Source organism: Accipiter gentilis, chromosome 8, assembly GCF_929443795.1.
Source record: "Accipiter gentilis chromosome 8, bAccGen1.1, whole genome shotgun sequence".
Lineage (NCBI taxonomy): Eukaryota > Metazoa > Chordata > Aves > Accipitriformes > Accipitridae > Astur > Astur gentilis.
In genome coordinates, this window is record NC_064887.1 from 7,462,532 (window position 1) to 7,481,461 (window position 18,930).

The 18,930-nt window shown below is 40.4% G+C and overlaps 1 protein-coding gene across 5 annotated transcripts in view; it reads left to right on the top strand.

Moving 5' to 3' along the window:
* Positions 1-18,930, top strand: part of CC2D1B (coiled-coil and C2 domain containing 1B) — a 40,205-nt gene that overhangs the window by 16,857 nt on the left and 4,418 nt on the right. For 3 of the 5 annotated variants that reach the window (XM_049807528.1, XM_049807530.1, XM_049807529.1), the window contains exons 13-25: positions 1,073-1,185; positions 1,991-2,183; positions 4,462-4,634; positions 5,286-5,411; positions 5,966-6,024; positions 6,282-6,398; positions 6,899-6,972; positions 7,645-7,703; positions 9,550-9,601; positions 11,025-11,124; positions 14,992-15,082; positions 15,832-15,962; positions 17,669-18,927. In XM_049807528.1, the coding sequence (XP_049663485.1) occupies positions 1,073-1,185; positions 1,991-2,183; positions 4,462-4,634; positions 5,286-5,411; positions 5,966-6,024; positions 6,282-6,398; positions 6,899-6,972; positions 7,645-7,703; positions 9,550-9,601; positions 11,025-11,124; positions 14,992-15,082; positions 15,832-15,951 (1,277 nt within the window). In that variant the 3' untranslated portion in view covers positions 15,952-15,962; positions 17,669-18,927. Of the gene's footprint in view, positions 1-1,072; positions 1,186-1,990; positions 2,184-4,461; positions 4,635-5,285; positions 5,412-5,965; positions 6,025-6,281; positions 6,399-6,898; positions 6,973-7,644; positions 7,704-9,549; positions 9,602-11,024; positions 11,125-14,991; positions 15,083-15,831; positions 15,963-17,668; positions 18,928-18,930 lie in introns of those variants that run through there. The other 2 variants (XR_007506911.1, XR_007506912.1) reach the window with 2 other exon arrangements.

The following is an 18,930-nucleotide window of genomic DNA, read 5'->3' on the forward strand; positions in this document are numbered from 1 at the left end:
CATATGATTTACATTGAAGACAACCATCAGACAGTCACTGAAACTAGCAATGAGATTATAATGGACTGGCAGTGCATTTCATTGCATCTGGATGATGATAAGTACCAGCCTTGACCTCCTTGGAGACAGAAATGCTGCAGAATAATGGATGAAATGTCACGTGGGGGCAGCAGCATAGGTTTCTGTGTTCTGCCTGCCTGTGTACCTCAAACTTGTTTTGTCCCTGTAGCAGCCATCTCTAGGTTCAGAAGCAGTTTAGTCATTATTTCTTGGCACTTCTAATGAGACTAGCAACAAGAATACTTGCTACATATTAATGAGATAAATCTTATTAACAGACATTTTATAGTAGTGGCTCTGGGTCTCTGTTGTTTGAATCTGACACCGAACTGGTAGTGTGGAAGTGAGAGCTGATCTTCCATCACCAAGCCTTCCTCCCATCCTTAAAAGGATAATAAAATAATGAAAAGGATTGTTCTTCACATACTTCACGTTTAACTACTGTGATTCTGCCTTACTTTGCAACATCTGCATTGCAGTGGATTTTCAGCAGAGGCTTAGTGTGTTATCCAGATGTCAGCGATGTATTGTTTATTACTCTATGGGGTAGCACTGATTTTCTGCTGGACTGTGTACCAAGGTGAGACATCGGAGGCGGGGGTGGGGGGGAAGAGCCAGCAACTTGTTGTACAGTCTGCTGTCATTTTGTGCAAAGGAGAGAGACTAAATTCTTTGCTGGTTGTGGGGGCATCTCTGTTACGAAAGTCTTGAGGTTGTGAGGTTCCATGGCTAGCTGCCAGTTGCTTAACTTGGAAAACTATGCTCTGTTATTGCATCATTTTAGCATCGTCTCTTTAAGTCTGGGTGTCTGTGAGAGATCTGATCTTAAGCCCACCACTCAGACTTTATCTAGCAAGGCTTTGTGGCCTTGGCCTCAGTCTAGGTACGTTGAATTCTGAAGTATTAGATAATAGGTACTTGGATAGAAATAGCTTTACAGAAAAGAAGAAATATGGAAGACAGAACAGAGGTCTTATGCAACTCTTTACTTCTGTATTCCTTTCCTCCTCAGGATTTCCCCCTCTCCCTGGTGTTGCAGCAATGGATGGTGACAGCACAATAGCTGCTGTTCTGGAAAGTGCCAGCAAGCTGGCAAACATGGAGGAGAATGATGAAGAGGAGGAGGTTAGTATTTCTTAGTAGGATGTGTAAAAGTTAAAATGCTGTCCCTTGTGGTATGCAGAGATGAGGCCATTGTATTTCAGTCAAGCAAGAGTACTGAGATGAGATACATTTCCCAGAAGTCTGAAGAGTATAGGATCTCAGTAGTAATTTCAGATTGCATTATAGTGTAGGAGAGAGAGGGATGAGATGTTATTATAGTCAGTACCTGCAGGCTGCATGAGTCCAGAGTTTGGCTCTTTCATAACTGTCTTGTATGTGAGTTTTATTTTCAAAGCAAATACTTCAGATCCTGGCCACCCCTTTATATTGTTCGAAAGTACTTAAATCTGTATTTTCATCCTGCATCCCAGTAGCTCTTGTGTTTGTTCTTTCCCAGGATGTTCAACACTGCTTTTTGTCAGGCAGCACCACCCTTTAGACTTTGTTTTGATTTCTTTATCTCTCTAGACTTGATTGCTGATTGTTTGTGCTTTCAGTTGGAGTAGCCTTTAATGTAGAGAATTCCTGGATGATGGTTTTTCTGCATGCATCTGCTTGTTTTTTTAAATCACTGCCCTGTTGAACATTCCTTTTGTCCCTTCTATAGTGGAGGTTTGACACTTGCATCGGTCAACTACTTACTGGTGTGGCATGGCTCATAAACCTCCAGAAGTTAAAATTTGCTGTCTGGAATATTTTGCTCCCTTTAAAACTGATACCAGAAGGCTGGTATAGTGATAACCATGGTTGCTGATGCTTGAGATGCTGTGCTCAACTCCGGAATAGATTTTACGTGTTTAATATGAAATTCTTTTTGTTACGCTAGAATGAACCTCTGACACAGGCCCCAGTTGCCAAGAAGCCTGCTCAGCTGCCTGGAAAGCCGACTCAAGTTGTTAAGCCAATTACAGTGCCATCTGCTGTAGCTGAGGAAGAGAGCTCTCGTGAGCATGTGAAACGAGCTACATCACCCTCCACCCTGGACAAGGCAGAGTCAATGGATCATCTCCCTCCAGCTGGTAAGGTGAAGGGATCGTCATTCCCAGTGATCCAGGTGCAAGTTGTTTGCACTAGTTTAGGTTAATACTTTGGTAGAGACTTCTTTTCATTACATTTTAGCTATGAGCCTGTGAATGTGTGGCATAGATTTCCTGTGACAGGAACCTCAATATATGTGTCTGCTGGAGGGCAGATCCAGACCAGCCATGCAGCCTTATTTCACAGAGGCAGCATGTGTAATTATCAGGGTGATTGGGTTTTTAATTAATTTTGATGTAACAAGTGTATTGATTCATAATGTTTAACTCCACTCACAGTTGAACTTTACATATACTCTCATTAAAGTGGATGGCTTGCCAGTGTGAATTATTCATTGATCTAATGCAGCTTCCTACATCAAACAGTGGTTTCTGCCTAGTGCTTCATCCAAGGATCTCAAACTGGCATATAAGCAGTAGTTCATCAATCTCTAGTCCTCCTGTTGCTAAGGTCACTAAACAGTTGTCCATACAAGATTAATTGTACAGATAGTAAGGGAGAGCCACCACCTCACAGTGTGATCTGGGCACACACCAGCAGTGTTCAGGCTCTCACTGATTCTGTTGTCATGCCTTGACTGTAATCCCATCCTTCTTCCATTCTGCCCTGGGTAGTTCCCTCAGGACAAAGCAGAACTGCATAGTTGGCTGATGCAAGTTCTTTTGCAGAGTGCAAAGGCATTTCATGTTGCCACTGTGATTAGCTCATAACTCTTCTCTGTAGAAAATTCCATGACTAGTTTACAAAGACCACTAAAACGTAGTAGTTGTCCATTTTGGCTTTGAAAATCTGTGAATCCTCAGGAGTTTTGTTTTTTGCAATTTTAGCTTACACATTAATCTTTTGAGTGAATTGTCCTAGACTTATGCTGTGAAGCAATTGATAATACCTGGTCTCTGGTGTTACAGTAATCTCTCCTGGGTATTTCAAGTATTTTAAAAGAAGACCAATGGGTGCAACAAGAACCTGGACAAATCAATACTGACATGATTTTCACAACAAAATGTTAGTACTTCACTATTGTAAAGCTATATTTCACTAGCCAAAGTGCATTCTGTGATCCAAATGTTACTTCCTTCCCCCCAGAATCATGAAGTGCAGCTTACAGCTGCCCATAGCTGATAAATCAACTGTAAAAAACCTGCCTTTTTCTTGTCAGAGAGTGCAAAGCATAGGGAGGTGTGGGAGTGGAGTAGTGGAGCACTTGCACTTAAGGCCTATACCAGGAAAGTCAAGGAGCCAAGATCAGTTGGATTAATGGCTTTGCTCCATCCATTCTCTGCAGATTTTCTTTGGAAATACCTGTGCTCTGTGTCTCGGCCTCACAGGGCACACTGTGGGTTTTGTCTCAGTGGAATCTGGGCTAGTTACCTTGTTTAATTAGTTTGGGTTTGGCTGACTGGGCAAATTGCTCACACCAGCAGGACAGTGGGCTCTTTTGCAAGGATGAGAATAAGTTGATTGTCATCTGACAGCAGTGAATATAGTGTGAGTGTCACTGGTATATTTATTTGCTGAGACAGGCACCTCTTGCAAATGTTGTTTAGCTTGTGTAATCATGAGTAGAGTGCAGTGGTGAATACAGTATGAGTATCTTTGGAAATGACTGTAATCAACTCATGCTGTACCATTTTCTAAGTGAGGTATAAGAAGAAGCAGGATGCACTGAGCTGGTACAATGTAAAGTAATCTTTTCTGACTTGTGTGGTTGTCCTTACTGTTCTGGGAAGCAAAGAGGAGATGCAAGGATTAATAAGAAACTAAGATGGCAAGGAATTACAAATAAACAGAGGTGATATGTCTGAATGTGCCTGCACAGTGGTTCATCTGGGGTTTTTTTCTGACAGATCAGGGGAGAGGGAATAAATGAGTACAGAAGATGCTCATAATATTTGCTGTCTTTTAGAAGTTAACATGTCAAGCTGAAAGTTTGAATTCAACTTCTGCTTTGGACCAATCGGCTGTACTGGAGTCTGTCTCCTGTCTGAAAATAAGGGGCTGTAATTACTATTGTGACATTTGTGAAGTGCTGTAAAGTTTTTTTGATGAAGGATGCCATGATAGAAGGAAGTTTGTTTCTTTTTCTGATACTTGAAATCGAAACTGGCAAAGAAACAGTTAAGTGCAGTAAGGAAATGTCCTTATTTGATATCTGTACTGTTACTGACCTTTTTCTGGCTATAAACTGAACATGATAAGCTTGTTTCAGGGGCATGGCAGTGTCAGATGAGTGAGGATTTTTATACAACTGTTTTTCAGCTAGGGAACAGCTGGAATTTCTGGAGAACAGAAAGAAGCAATACATGAAGGCAGCCGTCAAAGCAAAGAAGGAAAATAACCTTGAACAGGCTAAGATGTATCTCAGAACAGCGAAGAGCTTTGACCTAAAGATTGAGCAAGCAAAATGTGGCAAACCTGTTGATATTTCCAAGGTTAGTAGGACTGTTAGTATTCTGCTTTGTTTCACATGCTTAGACATCTTAAGTGCTTGCTTCGATTTAATAAATATTTCTTGACAGAAATTAAGTTAGTCTGCTCAAGTGACATATCTGGATACTGAGCCCTGAAATTGCCCTATGTTTTTGTTTTAGTTTTTGTTTTGTTTCCTTTGCTGCTCCTCAAATGTGCCAGATTTTGAGAAAATTTAGTCTCCGTGAGCCATTTAACTCCTTGATTTACAATGGCACACCTAAAACCACGCAGCTTGGAAGTGTTCCCTGGGCTTAGGGTGTGAGTACATCTCCTAGCTGTGTCCTAACTCCGTTTTGGGATGGGATCCTGTGCATGTGATACGGTGATGCCCTGGTTTCTCTTGGTGTGTGGGTAGATGGGGAAACCAAACTGCACTGTGATAGCTCTCCTGACCTGAATAATCAGGGAACTAGGCCTGTAAGACATTTTGCAGTGTTCTATGACTTCAGTAGTTGTCAGGCAGTGGTGTAAGTAGTGTTTGGGTTGGAATTGCCTTGAGAAGAAAAACAACCCATCTCCCTTCACTGACCTTTCCATACATTCTGACTGGTTTTGTCTACTTCATTTGTTTTCCTATAAGGGCTCTGAAATATGGTGTTCTTGTGTTGCAGCTGCCATCACCCCCTACAGATGATGAGGGTGATTTTATCTTCATACACCATGAAGATGTCAGACTGTCTCAGAAGGCAGATGAAGTATATGCACAGCTCATAAAATTGCTGAAGGACCAACATGAGGTGACTGTTTTATCTCTTTTGGAAATGTTTTATTTATTTATTTTTATTTCTCTGGTGTTTGTTAGTATTATAATCCTGTCATTGTTTCTGTGGAGTCTTTTGTTTTTCTCTTAAAATACTTTTGATTTTGTGTGTCCTAAAGTGGAAAATTTTCAAAGTTGGATCCTTTACTAGTTGAAAACAGAGGGCATGCTTGGAGGCTTGGGACTATCAAATTATCACTATTAAATATGAGCACTCAAGTTTGAAAATAGTACCTGAATGATTGCACTCAAGTTTGAAAATAGTACCTGAATGATTAAGACTAACCCTTGGGAGAACCTCATATCTAGAAATTAAGTGCTTAGAAAGTAATAGGGCAGAACAGCTCAAACAAATGCTGTGCTCAGCTTTGGGCTTAAAGGATTGGTCCGGGGTGGATGGTTTGGGGTGACTTGGGAAAATTCTTGGCTTTTCTTAAATTAGATTGTCATCCTCAAAACTCTCTGTCAGTCATGAATCTGTGTGTAAGGATCCCTGAGTGCATCTGTATTTGGTTTTGTTTCTGTTGACAGAGGTGTTTGCAGTATTCCAAGCAATTCATGCATCTGGGAAATGTAGCAGAAACGACTCGGTAAGACCCGCCGCCTGCTGTTAATCATCACACAATGGTCATTTCAGGCTCGAGTCTGCCTGACCCCCCTAAAAAGGATGGGGGTTCAGGCTGGTAAGCTGCTCATTATGTGAAAGGGTCAGTAACTGCAAGGCCTGCATCTTCAGGCCTGCTCCTCTCGTCTGAGGCTTAGTCTGTGGCCTATATCTGGCAGAATGCTCTGTTTGATGTTCCAGCTTGTGTGTAGCTTTTCTGTTGTTTGTTTGCCTTTTCCATAGGTTTGAGAAACTGGCACAAGGTTGTAAAAAGGACATGGACATCCTACAGCTCGCACGAGCGCAAGGAATGGATCCTCCAAGCCATCACTTTGAAGAAAGAACCTTCAAAATGATAAGGTGTGGAAAACTAAAGGGATTTCTCAGGCAGACTGGAATGAGTTTTCTGGTTTCTAGGTCTTGTTTAGGCAATTGTGAGCTTCAGCGAATGCGGATGGCATCTAGGGTTAGGCTCAGCATTCCTGAAAGGATGCCCTCAACAACTTAAATATAAAGAAGTTGTTCTCTAACTTCTCTTCTGGGTTCTTTTGTTTTCAAAATATCCCTAGCTTCATCTCTTATGTTCTGCTACTGTAGGCACTCTTCCTTTCTCTATATTTCTCCCTCAATCCTGTTGCCTTTGGGCTTTATTCATGGCATTTTTCACTATATTTCAGAGATGTTTTTATCTTGGTTTGTGCTTGCTCTTTGCTCTTTTGTAATTTATGGAAATGATCTATGTAGGAATGTACTATTGAAAAAGGTCTGACAAATACCAGTGGCATCCTGGTCTGGCAGTGGATCAGGTGGTGGTGGGCTACTGGGATGAATATGCTTTTTTTGTCTTTATTTTTTCACAGGATATTTTCTGAGCTCAACAGCACAGAAATGCACCTTCTTATTGTCAGGGGGATAAACCTACCAGCTCCGCCAGGTATGTACTCATAAAGGGCATGTGGGCTTTTTCCTCTGAGTAGGTAAGGAAAGTAGTGGGGAATGAGATTTTTCTTCCTTGAAGACCACTTCAGGAGTCAAGACCTTTGTAGCCAGCGCTCATTAAAACAAAATAATCACATTTCAGACTCAAGCCACCAAAAACCTTTAAACAGTATTAAAAAAAAAAAACACCAAAACAAAGAAACAAAAAACCCAGAAGAATAAAGAGAATCTGAGTTCCATCTGGACAGAGGGAAGAACTTGAAATTGTCCTGGGTTTGCTCATAACTGGGTCATAGTTTAAGTTTCATGTTTATCTCCTGTTTCGTTATGAGTGCCTGCTTTAACTCCGCACCACCTTAATGTATATTGACCCTTCAGTAGACGGCAGTTGCTCCTGCCAATGTTACTGCTTTTAGTCCCTTGTTTCTGGGAGCTTGTAAACCATCTGTGCTAGACTGTCTCAGGACTAACAGCAGCATTAAGAAGAGTAGATGTTTTCCTTTGGATGCCAGCTTTCTATGGCTTGTGGTTTGATGGATGGGTTTTTCAGTTGTCAAGAGGCAGGTCATGAGTCCTACTGAGAATCAGTTAGGTGCTCTTGAAAATCCCGCTCAACATTACAGATGCAATGAAAATATCTGTATTGGCTGGTTGTTGTCTCATTCAGGTGTATCACCAAGAGATTTGGATGCATTCGTGAAGTTTGAATTTCAGTACCCGAGTGCGGTGAGTGTGTGTCCTGGCTCTTCTGTTCCTCAGTCTGTGACCCTTGCCACTGTATTAACTTTTGAGGGCTTCAAGAAGGAAGTGTAGGTTTTCTTGCAGAAAGGGAAAACACTTCTAGGCATACTGCTTGAATTTATTTTTAAAACAGAAACTTCTGAGAAACAGAACTGCTGAATATGTGTCCTGCAGATTTGAGCTTTGCTGCACCTTTCTCTTGATGTTCTCCACACCTTACACTTAGCGGTGTGCTGTCTGCTTCAGGCTTGCATGTTCTCTGGCTGGCTGACCACCAGCTTACTGCTAAACAGTATTCACAGTGCTAAGGCATGCCCACCTTTTCCCCCCCCTGCGAAGACACTAATCAGGCTGTTTCCAGAGTTTGCAAAATTTGTAGAAGTTCATTTCTTTCAGAGGTGCAAACTTCAACCAAACACAAGGGCACACAAAGCTGTCATTAGGCGAGAGGGGCCACCTTGGATGTGATATCCTTCTAAGTCCTGTTCCTTTAAGAAAACAAGCTTTTAAAGGCATTGCTTTTGGACATCTCTTATAATTACAGAAATGGATTGAAAAGGTTAATCTTTGTCATCAAATAAATGCACATGACTCCTGATTTAATTAGCAAATATATATGTGCATATGTGGAGAAAGGACTCAGGCCATACAAGTTTCTTGACCTTACTAATTAATACTTATGTGTATGTGCATGTACATATGTGCATATATATGTGTATGTATATACAAAATATGTATGCATACATATATTGCTTTTTTCCTTGAAACTCCCCAATATCATCCCGTTCCCCTCACCTTTAAATGCAGTCTCTAGTCTGAAAAATACTGAAACCATTGAGCTAGAAGAGCTTTTAAGGAGGGCTGTCTAGTGTTACTATCATTAGAAGCGCTGGGGCTTCTGCTGCTTTCTCTGTAGGGCAAAACCAATCTTTGCTCTTACAGGATTAATACTTAGCCCTGTGAGAGTGCAGAGCCTGTATTTTTGCCTCCTAATAAATTTTGCAGCAATTCCACTAAAATCAGTTACCTGTGGAAAATTGGTGATGGTCAGATCAAGTTTGTGTTTAGGTTTGAGTTACATGAGGCCTTAATGAGTCTGCCCCATTAGGGTGGCTGAAAACAGAATTGGTCTGTATGAATAATTTTCTGGGGAATAAGTAAGAATCAGCATGGTTGCTTTTAATCTGTATTTCTTTGTTTTTTAAAAAAGCCAGATCTCTGCTGCTTAGCCAACAGTCAAATACACCACCTTTCTCCTTCATAGCTGAAATCAGTTTTGCAAAGTAGCTGCAATAATTAGGTCACGTTGTCCTTGTTCAGTCCCCAGAGATTTAGTTTGTACTCTGCTTTAGGTTAAAAGTTAATTCATTTTGGTGGCAGATTGATTGTCAGGCAAAATAATAGTAGGGCAATTCCCTGAATGATTTGTGATGAATTCCTTGTGTAGCTTATTATTCCGACTAATGCAGAAGGAACAGAATTACTGTGTCGTGGAACGTGTGCAGTTCATCATGTAGTTTAACAGCCGCAGTCAGTAACTTTATGATGATTGGATTGAATTGAGTGTGACTGTGTAGCTTATCTGTGGCTCTTATATTTAATGTAATGTTTTGACTTATTCTTTATCTAGTATTTTACATGTTACCACAATGAAATCCAAATATTTTAGTCTTGAATGTACCATGACTCTTCTTATCATTCAGATAACCCCCTAAAACCTCATGTTTCTTGTATAAAAGGTATAAAAAAGAGCTGGTAATAAAAATGGTTACTACTCTGTGTTTTGGAACAATATCTGATGGTTTTATGTAATGTGTGTCTCTCTTAATAGGAGCAACCTCAAAAGAGTAAAACACCTGTAATTAACAATAACAATTCTCCAGGTTAGTACTTTTTTCTGGGACAGAGGGAAAAACAATGCACCTGAGGAATCACTGGAGAGTACAGGCTAGTCTCATACTGTGAATCAGGTCAGAGGACCTCCCAGCACCTTTTTTCATTTTTCTTATGAAAGAGCTTGTTGAAGGTTGAAGTCCAGCTCTGTTGGCAATTTCCTCACCCTCATCCCAATACTGGTGGTAGTTACTGTGTTATGAAGTAGTAAAATCATCGAGTTACCGGTCATGCTCCAGCTGTTGCTGTCAACCCTGCTGGGAGATGGGCCAGATAAATAAATCTTCTTTATTAAATATGTTAAATTATTAATTTTAATCTCTCCATGGATCAGATCTTTTTCAGTCAGATTTTGTGTCCTGTGAGATTGCCAATTCTGTCATGATTTTTGCTAATCAGCTAACATTTCTCAACCTGACAAAGCATCATTGCAGAAAAAAGATAATTTTTTTTTAATAAGACAATGTGTCTTGAAACTAATTAAAATACTTTCTTTGTACCTTTTGAAAAATAGCCCTTTGTACCTAGCCATTGAATACCAGTATTGGACTCATCATGCGTTTTAGAATTAATTGTCTTGCACTCTGATTTTGGTTTATTGCTATATTATTTTTTCAATTCTTGCAGTAAGTAGCCATCTAGTATCAAACCAACCTTGAATTCAGTATCCAAATTACTAGTTACGAATTTATCTCAAAAGAGAGATATATATAAATGAGAGAGAGAGAGGTGTATTTTCTGTTAAGAGTAGAAGTCCTGAAGCTCTGATACTGAGACCTGTGTTTTGAGTCTCAGTAATTTGATCTGCACTTGCTGAGCAGCCGCTTAGCTTTAATGTTTTGGGTTCCCAGGCTGACAAGAAGAGATGAGTGTTCCTGGGTAGCACAGCAGATGAGTCTTTGAACATTAGTTGTACAGTGTTGTGAGACTTTGTGATAAAAGGTATCCTGTGGCATAGTTCTGGTCACACTCATTAATGAAACTGGTGTTAAAATAGTATTAATTACATTATCAAAACACCCCTTCGCAGTCATTCCAACCTTCCTATGCTTTTTCCTTATTATTTTGTACCTTTTTCTTAGCCCCAGACTCTGTTTAATTGCTGAAAGACCTAGATTCTCCAGTTTTGGCTCTCCAGTAACTTGCTGTCACCTCCTCATGATGACTTGTTTTTTCTGCAGTTTGGTTTCTGTCCCTGTAATGTGGGGATGACACATGAACTGTTGCACAGGGGCACTACCTTGTTAATGCTTGAAATAACCTCCTGAGAAGGAGGTTCCTACGGATGTGAAGTGTCTTTCACAAATGGGCCAAACTGAGATAAACGGAGGTTTGAGTATGTGCATGTAATAGAGCACTGCACATAGTTCGACTTTCACAGCTTGCTTTCATTTTTCTGTATCTTTACTGTAGAATATAACCAGTTGTTTAAGTTGAACATCAACCGAAATCACAGAGGTTTCCGACGAGCAATTCGGTCCAAAGGAATTAAATTCGAAGTATTTCATAAAGGGTAAGTTCACAGTTTGTTTCCCCCCTCTTTGCTTCTTTAGTAACAGTTGAAAAGAGTGTTGTAGCTGAAATTTATGAAGCACGGTCTTTAAGGTATCAATTAAGAGTTGTCTAGTTCTCCTCATGCCCAAGAACTCCTTTCAAAATGTGCCCAAGCTCTGTATCTTCCCCTAAGGGGGTGGAAAAAAAGGCCGAAATTCAGTGAATGTCATTCATAACTGGCAGATCAGTTGAGGATTAATGAGGAATTGATGAGACTGAGAAAGTAACGATTCAGCTTCAAATTGTTTTGATTCTTAATCCAATTTGGATTTAGTCATCGGGACTAGAAGATTTAAATGTTATATGGGATAACTTTGTAGAATTACAAAGTACAAGTGGCAGCAAAACTTTTAACAGCAGTAAAGCAGATGACAGATGATGGCAGAACTAGTGTTGTTTTTGTACTTATCTTCATTCTAGGGATCTTACAGTATTTACTGAACACTGCTATTGAACTGTTAGACTATCTTGAGAGAGACAGACTCCCCTCATCTCAGAGGTCAAGATGATGAGATGGATGTTAACAATTGGTAATGCTCAGGGAAATTATCCTACATCTAGGCTCATTACCAATTTATTGAAAATCGGAGCAGCCTATATTCACTAGTCCTCAAGTTGGTTGTGATCCATGACTTGGATGGGGTGTTAGATAACCTGTTTTTGTCTCACTGGCTCTTTATGCTATTCTTTGTTTCTGTTACTGGGACATGCAGAATTGATCCATAGGTTCTCTGAGATGGTTTTCAAGTTGTAGATGTTTCAATTTGTGAGCTAAAGTCCCCTTGGTTTTACTCCAGATCTTCCATTTGCATCGCTGTTGAAGCAAAAGCTGATTTTCTTATTCTGTCAATCCTGACTGCTCCACTGCTCTGTTGTTCAAGATTCCATCATTAGAAATCCTGCCTCTTTTGCATAGAACTATGAAGTGTTTACATTTGTTCAAAACATTTTTCCCTATCTTTTGCATACCATTGTGCATATGGGGCATGTCCTATTCTCCCACCTGGACCTGTGCTTGTTTTTAAGGTCTGAGCTCAGGCTCAAGTTCACCCATTGGGAAACATTCTTCAGTGATTCATGAGTTGCATGCCAGCTCCAGGTTTCCCTTTGAAGCCTTTTCGAAGACTAGCAAAAAAATCTGTGCGGGTTGCCTCTTTTCTGGTTCTGAGATTTTTGTTGTTGTTGTTCTTAGAACAGGAATCTAACAAGCTAAATATATGCATGTTTCTTGATTGGGGTGGAGCCGTGGCAGTTCCCCTGGGCAAATAGCAACAAGGAAGGAGAAAAAGAAGAAATGCCCACTGATCACCTTCCCCTGGCCATCTTCTCAGGAGAAGGGAGAGGATTAATTGATCCAGGCTTTTTTCTAAAGACCGTCTGCTCCCTGTCTTTCTTCAAGACCCTAAATGAATAATACTTTCAGAAATGCTTGTAGGTGTTGTAGTTTTGGGGTCTCTGATAGCTCTTTGACCGTCTCCCAAGAATTACTCTGTCTCAGTGAGTAAAGGAGATTTGTTTCAGGTCATACATATTAAACTTCAGTTTAAAAAACAGTTTTTTCAAGTAAAAACCCAGCAATGTATTTTTCCAAAGGAAAAGTCTCTCCTTAAACCTCTCCTAAAAGCATCTGAAGATAAAAGGAGATTTCCCCAGAGCTGTTTCTGAAGCCATGGCCTAGAGCAAGTTAACATTCTTCACTGCAAACCCCCTAAAACTGGTCAGGGATGAACCACTCTTTGTTTCTTGAATTGTAAAATGGAAAAATGCTTTAAAAAAATTCATCTAGAAGAATTGCTGATTCTCTTTTTAAGTTTATGAACAAAGTGTCCAACATACTGCAGTACAATTATGTAATCCTTCTTCATTTTAAGGTGCTTGTGAAGTAACGGGAAGTATTCTAGCATGTAAGCTAATAAATTCTGAACTTTTCTGAATGATTTTGTGAGTCTACTGTAGTCTTATCGGTGGAGAATATAGTCTCATCTTTGGAAGGCTTTCTGTCAACAACATTCATAGGCATTCTGTTTGGAGGCAACACTATCAGCCCTTGAGGTACTTGTGACATCATTTTTCTGTACTACAGCAATTTGTGTTGAGATGGACAAACTGACAAATGAGAAGCAATCTGAACAACCGAGCCAGAATCTTTCAAGTCCTTCAGCAACAGGGTTTTGGCAGAGATGTACTTCCTAACAGTGACTCGCTGCGTGTTCCAGTACATTCAGAGTAGTGTAGTGGTCTTGTGCTCTTTATCCCATCTAGAAGTGTCTGAGCTCCCTCTGTGAGCTTGCTGCAGCCTGAGCTAATGGTACCAGACCATTGTCCTCCTAATCTATAGAGATTTAGGTGCTATATGAGCTATAGCATTCCTGATACTATTTCTGAACACACAAGCCAGAAAATGAGGTTAAAGTCTGGATGACAGGTTCCTTATACCGCACTTGATACGAGCTATTTGGAGAATATATGAATGAAGCAATCATTGAGGTGGTCAATGTGAGGAATCAACCTTACTCTTCTTCCAGTCAGAGATTTTAGACAGTTGGGTTCACAGATGTTCACTTGGAACTTGTAGGCACCAATGGCAGCATCAGGTCTGTGTATTAATATACTGGTTACTGTTGTCACAGATGACATGACCATGAGGCTCCATATAATATTCTGCAGAGTTTCCATTGCATATGTCGAGTCTTGCTTGATAATATCTTTGTATCTCTTAATGATCTCTTAATGATCCTTAATGATTAAGGAAGAAAGGTGGATGTTTCGGGGTTGGGGTTTTTTGTATCTTTGTTGGTTTGCTTGCTTGTTATTTTCCTAAATAGAATGGCATAAAAAAAGGAAGCTTCTGAATTCTTGGCAGATTTCCTATCTAAAACATGACAGGCATGGCTGGTTGGTTTTCCTACCTCCAGACTCTCTAGATTTTAGTTCTTTATCAAACCTTTTGGAGACTGATTCAGGGAAATGCTTGGATGCAGGTGAAGAAATCCAGTGCTTTGAGCTGAACACTTCTGTGGAAGTGGTGTGTTTTAGTCTTAGCTGTTGCCTTTTGGAAGAGTTTGTCTGGATAAGGATTGCACCACCTGTCTCTGTTAAGGTAAAGATGGATGTCTTGCTGATAAAACTGTTAAACAGAAGTGACTGTAGCAGAGAAAAGTTGATTGCTTTCCTTGCAAGATAAAAATGCTCTGTGTTTAATTTCAGCAGAGTAGAAATTCTAAAATGATAGTTCTTGACTGTTAAAACTACCAATATGAAGATGAGTCAAAACAACAGCTGAAATGAAATGTTCTTACTTGTTGAAATTGAGTGGTTTGATATATCAAAATGAAACAGAATTATTTGTGTGACTTCTTCCTAATAAGTAATTTGTTAAAACTAGCATGTGCCTGTGAAATGTTTTTGATGAGGGATGCAACTTCCCTGGCAAGTTTTTCAGCCTGTTCTGTTAAACAGCCCATCGCAGAAGATTCTGTCTGTCCTGGCTGTTAGGCCATTCTTCCCTGTCGCCCTGTGCAAGGACGAAAGCTGCTGCCATTCCCAGTGCTAGTTTAGTTGATTGTTTTTCTTCACTACTGTCCTCATCTTTAATTTGGTTGCAAGAGAATAATTAAAAAATGAGTACTTCCAAATCTTGTGCCTGTAGTCTAGTTCACTAAGGGTTTGCCCCTTGCACCCTGGTTTGTATGGTTCTAGTAGCATGTCTTCACTAGCCCTCCTGGATGTGGTGATGGTGCGAACAGTGATGACCTCTTAGCTTGCTTTCTCTTCAATGTTCTGAAAAACCTTACCCATTCAATTAAAGAAGGTTTCTTTGAAACAGGTCCTTTTTCAGAAGTGACAAGCAAGTGGGGACAGCACACTTGAAACTGGACAAGCTGGAATCAGAATGTGAAGTTAGAGAGATCATTGAGGTATGTTTTCGGGGTGAGGTGTGTTCTTCTAGTTAGTGGTATTTGAACACAAAGGGAAAATGAATACTCGCATTGCCTAAATCTGTATCTGTATACAGGTGACAGTTTTGTATTGGACGAGTTTGATAAACAATGGGCTCTTTGTTTGATTGTCTCTTGAAGCTTGTTATAGCTGTGACCGTTCTGGTAGTAGGAACTTCTTGGAGACTCTCTTCTGCAAATTTTCTTTATCAAGATAAGTTTTCTTTGTCAGGACCAGGAATTCAGGTGATTCCCCAAATTATTTGCATTGGTAGCTAACAGATCAAAGGGTTAAGCGAAGACTGCCAGAGTGGATAGAGTGCTGCCATAAGATCCAGTAGATCATTAAGTGGAACCTTAAAAAAAATTAAAAAAATAAATATCCCTCAGGCTGCATCACAGACATGCTCAGGACACCACTGCCCTTAGCACCCTGAGCTGCCGGTGGAGTCCATTTGTACTTCAGGGGCTTGGTGCGTGGCAGGCAGAGGTACCGCACCCGCTGGTACAGCTGCCTTTTGTAGGTTGTATGGGGGACCTGCTCCCCTGAGTTACGAATCCAAGGAAGCACGTGGCTGCGACACCTCCCAGCACTGCAGTCACCTGCAGGTGATCTCTGTCATCTTCTAGTCATGGGGAAATAAAGTCAATGGTTGCCTGAGGCACTATAGTTTGACACTCACCGTTTGTATGCGTGCTAACTGGTCGTCTTTTTGTGGTTCTTTCAGATTTTTGATGGCAGAAAGCCCACTGGAGGGAAACTGGAGGTGAAAGTGAGACTCAGGGAGCCCCTCAGTGGTCAAGATCTTCAAACAATTACAGAAAATTGGCTGGTCCTTGAACATTAGTTCTATCCGAGGTATGAAGGCTGCATCTAAAGGTGGTCTGGCCAGAACTTGACAGGGCTACAGATAAGCTGGTTGAATAATGTGTTTTGTTGACATTGACCTAATTACACAGCTCTGGCTTTGATACCGTAATTGTAGTGGTGAGTTGACATAGTTTCAGAAATGAGGTTACAGTGTCTCTGATTAGTTTGTATATCAAAGATGCTATTTCACTATCACTTGAAATACAGGGAGAGCTTCTAGCATCACCTTTATTTAGAATAATATTTAGAAAATAAGATTGATGAGTCCTTTCTAGGAGGGTGCTTCCTGTCCATCCTTACTGTTAGCAAAAAACCTTTCAGAGTTAGCAAGGACCCTTCTTCCCCTACCAGAAGCTGGAGAAGGGCATTTTTTTGTCCCATAGAAGTCTGCTTGACTTTATCTAAAAGGGAAACTATTGGAGACAGACTTTCTTCTGGATACTTGAGACTTCTGGGCAGGCAGAAACTGTGCAGTTGAATGCAGGCTACCTGAAGAACTTGTGCCTAGTGCTTACTGTGCCCATATCAAGTACAGAAGAGGCGCTGTGCGCTGTCACAGTGGCTATATTTTAGAAGGATGAAAAAGAGGTAGGCTGCTGCTTCTTGCCAGCCTCTACAGAAACTGCTTGGTTTTGCAACTTTTCTTCCTTTCTCATACTCTGCTTTTTGGGTATCATAAATTCTCCCTTCTTGAAAAAAACAAAACCAAATAAATACCAAAAATTCTGTTTTTTTTTTTTTTTAAAAGTGATTTTCTACATTAAGTTACTGAAAAGATAAGTACCAGCAGTCCATCTGCCTGTGGAATCTCTAATTCAGCCTACTTTTATGTATGTGTCTGATGTTTGAAAGAAATTCAGACTCATTGGACACAATCAATACCCTGAAACTTAGGTCCTCGCTTCTCCCACAGCTTACGTTCATAAAACCATGGAGAGGACGCTGACTTGCTAGGGACAGTCAGGCAGATCGTGCAAATCACCAGCAGTCATAGGGCGTTACTGGCAGGGGTACAACTGCGTTGATCCCTCCTGAGCAGGTATTTATTGTACCATGGTAGCATGTAGAGCCCCCCTCTTGGACCACGACCTTGCTATATCAGCGTGGAACAAACCTCACTTTTTGTGGTGGAAAACAGATGATGTATAACGACAGTTTCTAGTAAGTAATCCCTCTTCCTTTGCTTGAGCTCCTGAAGGCTCTGTGCTCCCTCTTCCTTAGCATATTGTTTTCTTTGCATTTATAAATGCCAGTTAAGCTAATATTCATCAGCTTCACAGCGACGTCACCTGTTTGCCACACCTTTGCTTCCAAATTGCATTAGACTTGACAGATTGAGAGGTCTTGTTTCAATACGTGAGTCTGAACTTGTAGCACCAAAGGGACTGTTTGTCTCGTGATTTCTTCCTCGCAGCTAAGGAGGTCGGTAAGCTGCCCGTGAGCTTCACAGTGAGGCTGCGAGGGACATGTTTGATGCCGTATCTGAAGTAACAACTTGGCCTTGTGCCGTGACTGGATGCTTAGGCATTTTCAATCACTAGAGCTTAATAATTTTGCTCCATTAATTTTTCCAGTTGATCATCCAGAAAATTTATGTCAGCATTTTACATACAATGTGACCTTGAATTGTGAACATCTGTTAAGTACTGCATCAAGTAATGTTGTGGTTTTTTGGTTGTTTTTTTTATCCCCAGATCCATTGGAATGTTAAAAGATGTGGGATGAACGTATGTAGGACGATGCTGCTAGCTGCAAGCACCAAAGATGATAAATGAATGCACTACTGAACTTAATGTCTATTTTGATAACAGCCATAGTGCTTATTAATAACTTTAAGGCAAATGTAAGGCTCTGGAAATCTGCTGCTGCAGGGGATTGTTACCAGTCTACGCAAAATAGACAGAATTGCCTTAATGTGGGACTACTAATGTAGCACCAGGATGAATGTTACATTAACTATGCATAGCGGTGTGTGGAAAGTTTAGCCCCTTAAAAATTCCCTGAGGCAGTGCAAAAACTTTTCAGTCAAGTCACAGGTAAGACCTTTACTAGAATTCATTTCTTCCATGTCTACGAGCAGCCAACGTGGTACAGTGAACAGTCTGCTACTGCTTTTTCTGTTCTCTCTTACCAAGGCCGGTTTGGGTTTTTTTGTTTCCTAAAATAGGGAAGAGAGAACTCGGGCAGCAATCTAGCAGCAGTGTATCCCTCTGTGCATGCCATTGCAACATGAAGTTCAATGGGATGTTGCCTTTCAGAAGAAAATGCAAGACTTCTTAGCAGCAGGTGTTTACAGATCTACTTTTTTTTTTCTTCTGGCTACTAGTTATCTGCCATGCTTGCCGCACTGCTTGTTCAGTGCAGTCCAGGTACTGTGCCTTCATCCTTGTTCTTTTTACATTTAAAAAAGGAGGGGGAAAAAAAAGTATGCTAGACTGCTGCTTCCCAAATGTTCCTTGTATTTTTACAGAAATAGGCTCTTACAGTTCTTCCAGGTGATGGGGAAAATAGCCACTCTTTGTCATGTAGAAAACTGGATGATGACTATTTTCAGGAATGCTTTTGATCAGCACCATACAAAAAATGGTACCAAATATGTTTGTGTTTTTAAATCTCTGTGAGCTGACAGAAGCGACTGATCTCAAAGGAAAGGATGTGCCTGCAATGGGGAGTCGGAGCGCTCCTGCACCAGCTCTTTAGGTAGGGCAAGTTTTTTGACAGAAAGGAGTCCAGACAAGTAAGGCAGTGCTGCCTCTGTCTTCCTGAGGAGATGAAGACAATACAGTATTTAGTTTTTAATTTCAATAAATTTAATATACAAAACTACATGTTGAAAATAAAAATATAATATGCAGTTTTTTGCAGTGTTAACTAACTGAATTTTAAAAGTACAATTTTTTTTTCTAAAACAAGTACTCATTTCTTAACAACATGGTAATTAAGGTCATTTAAAAGG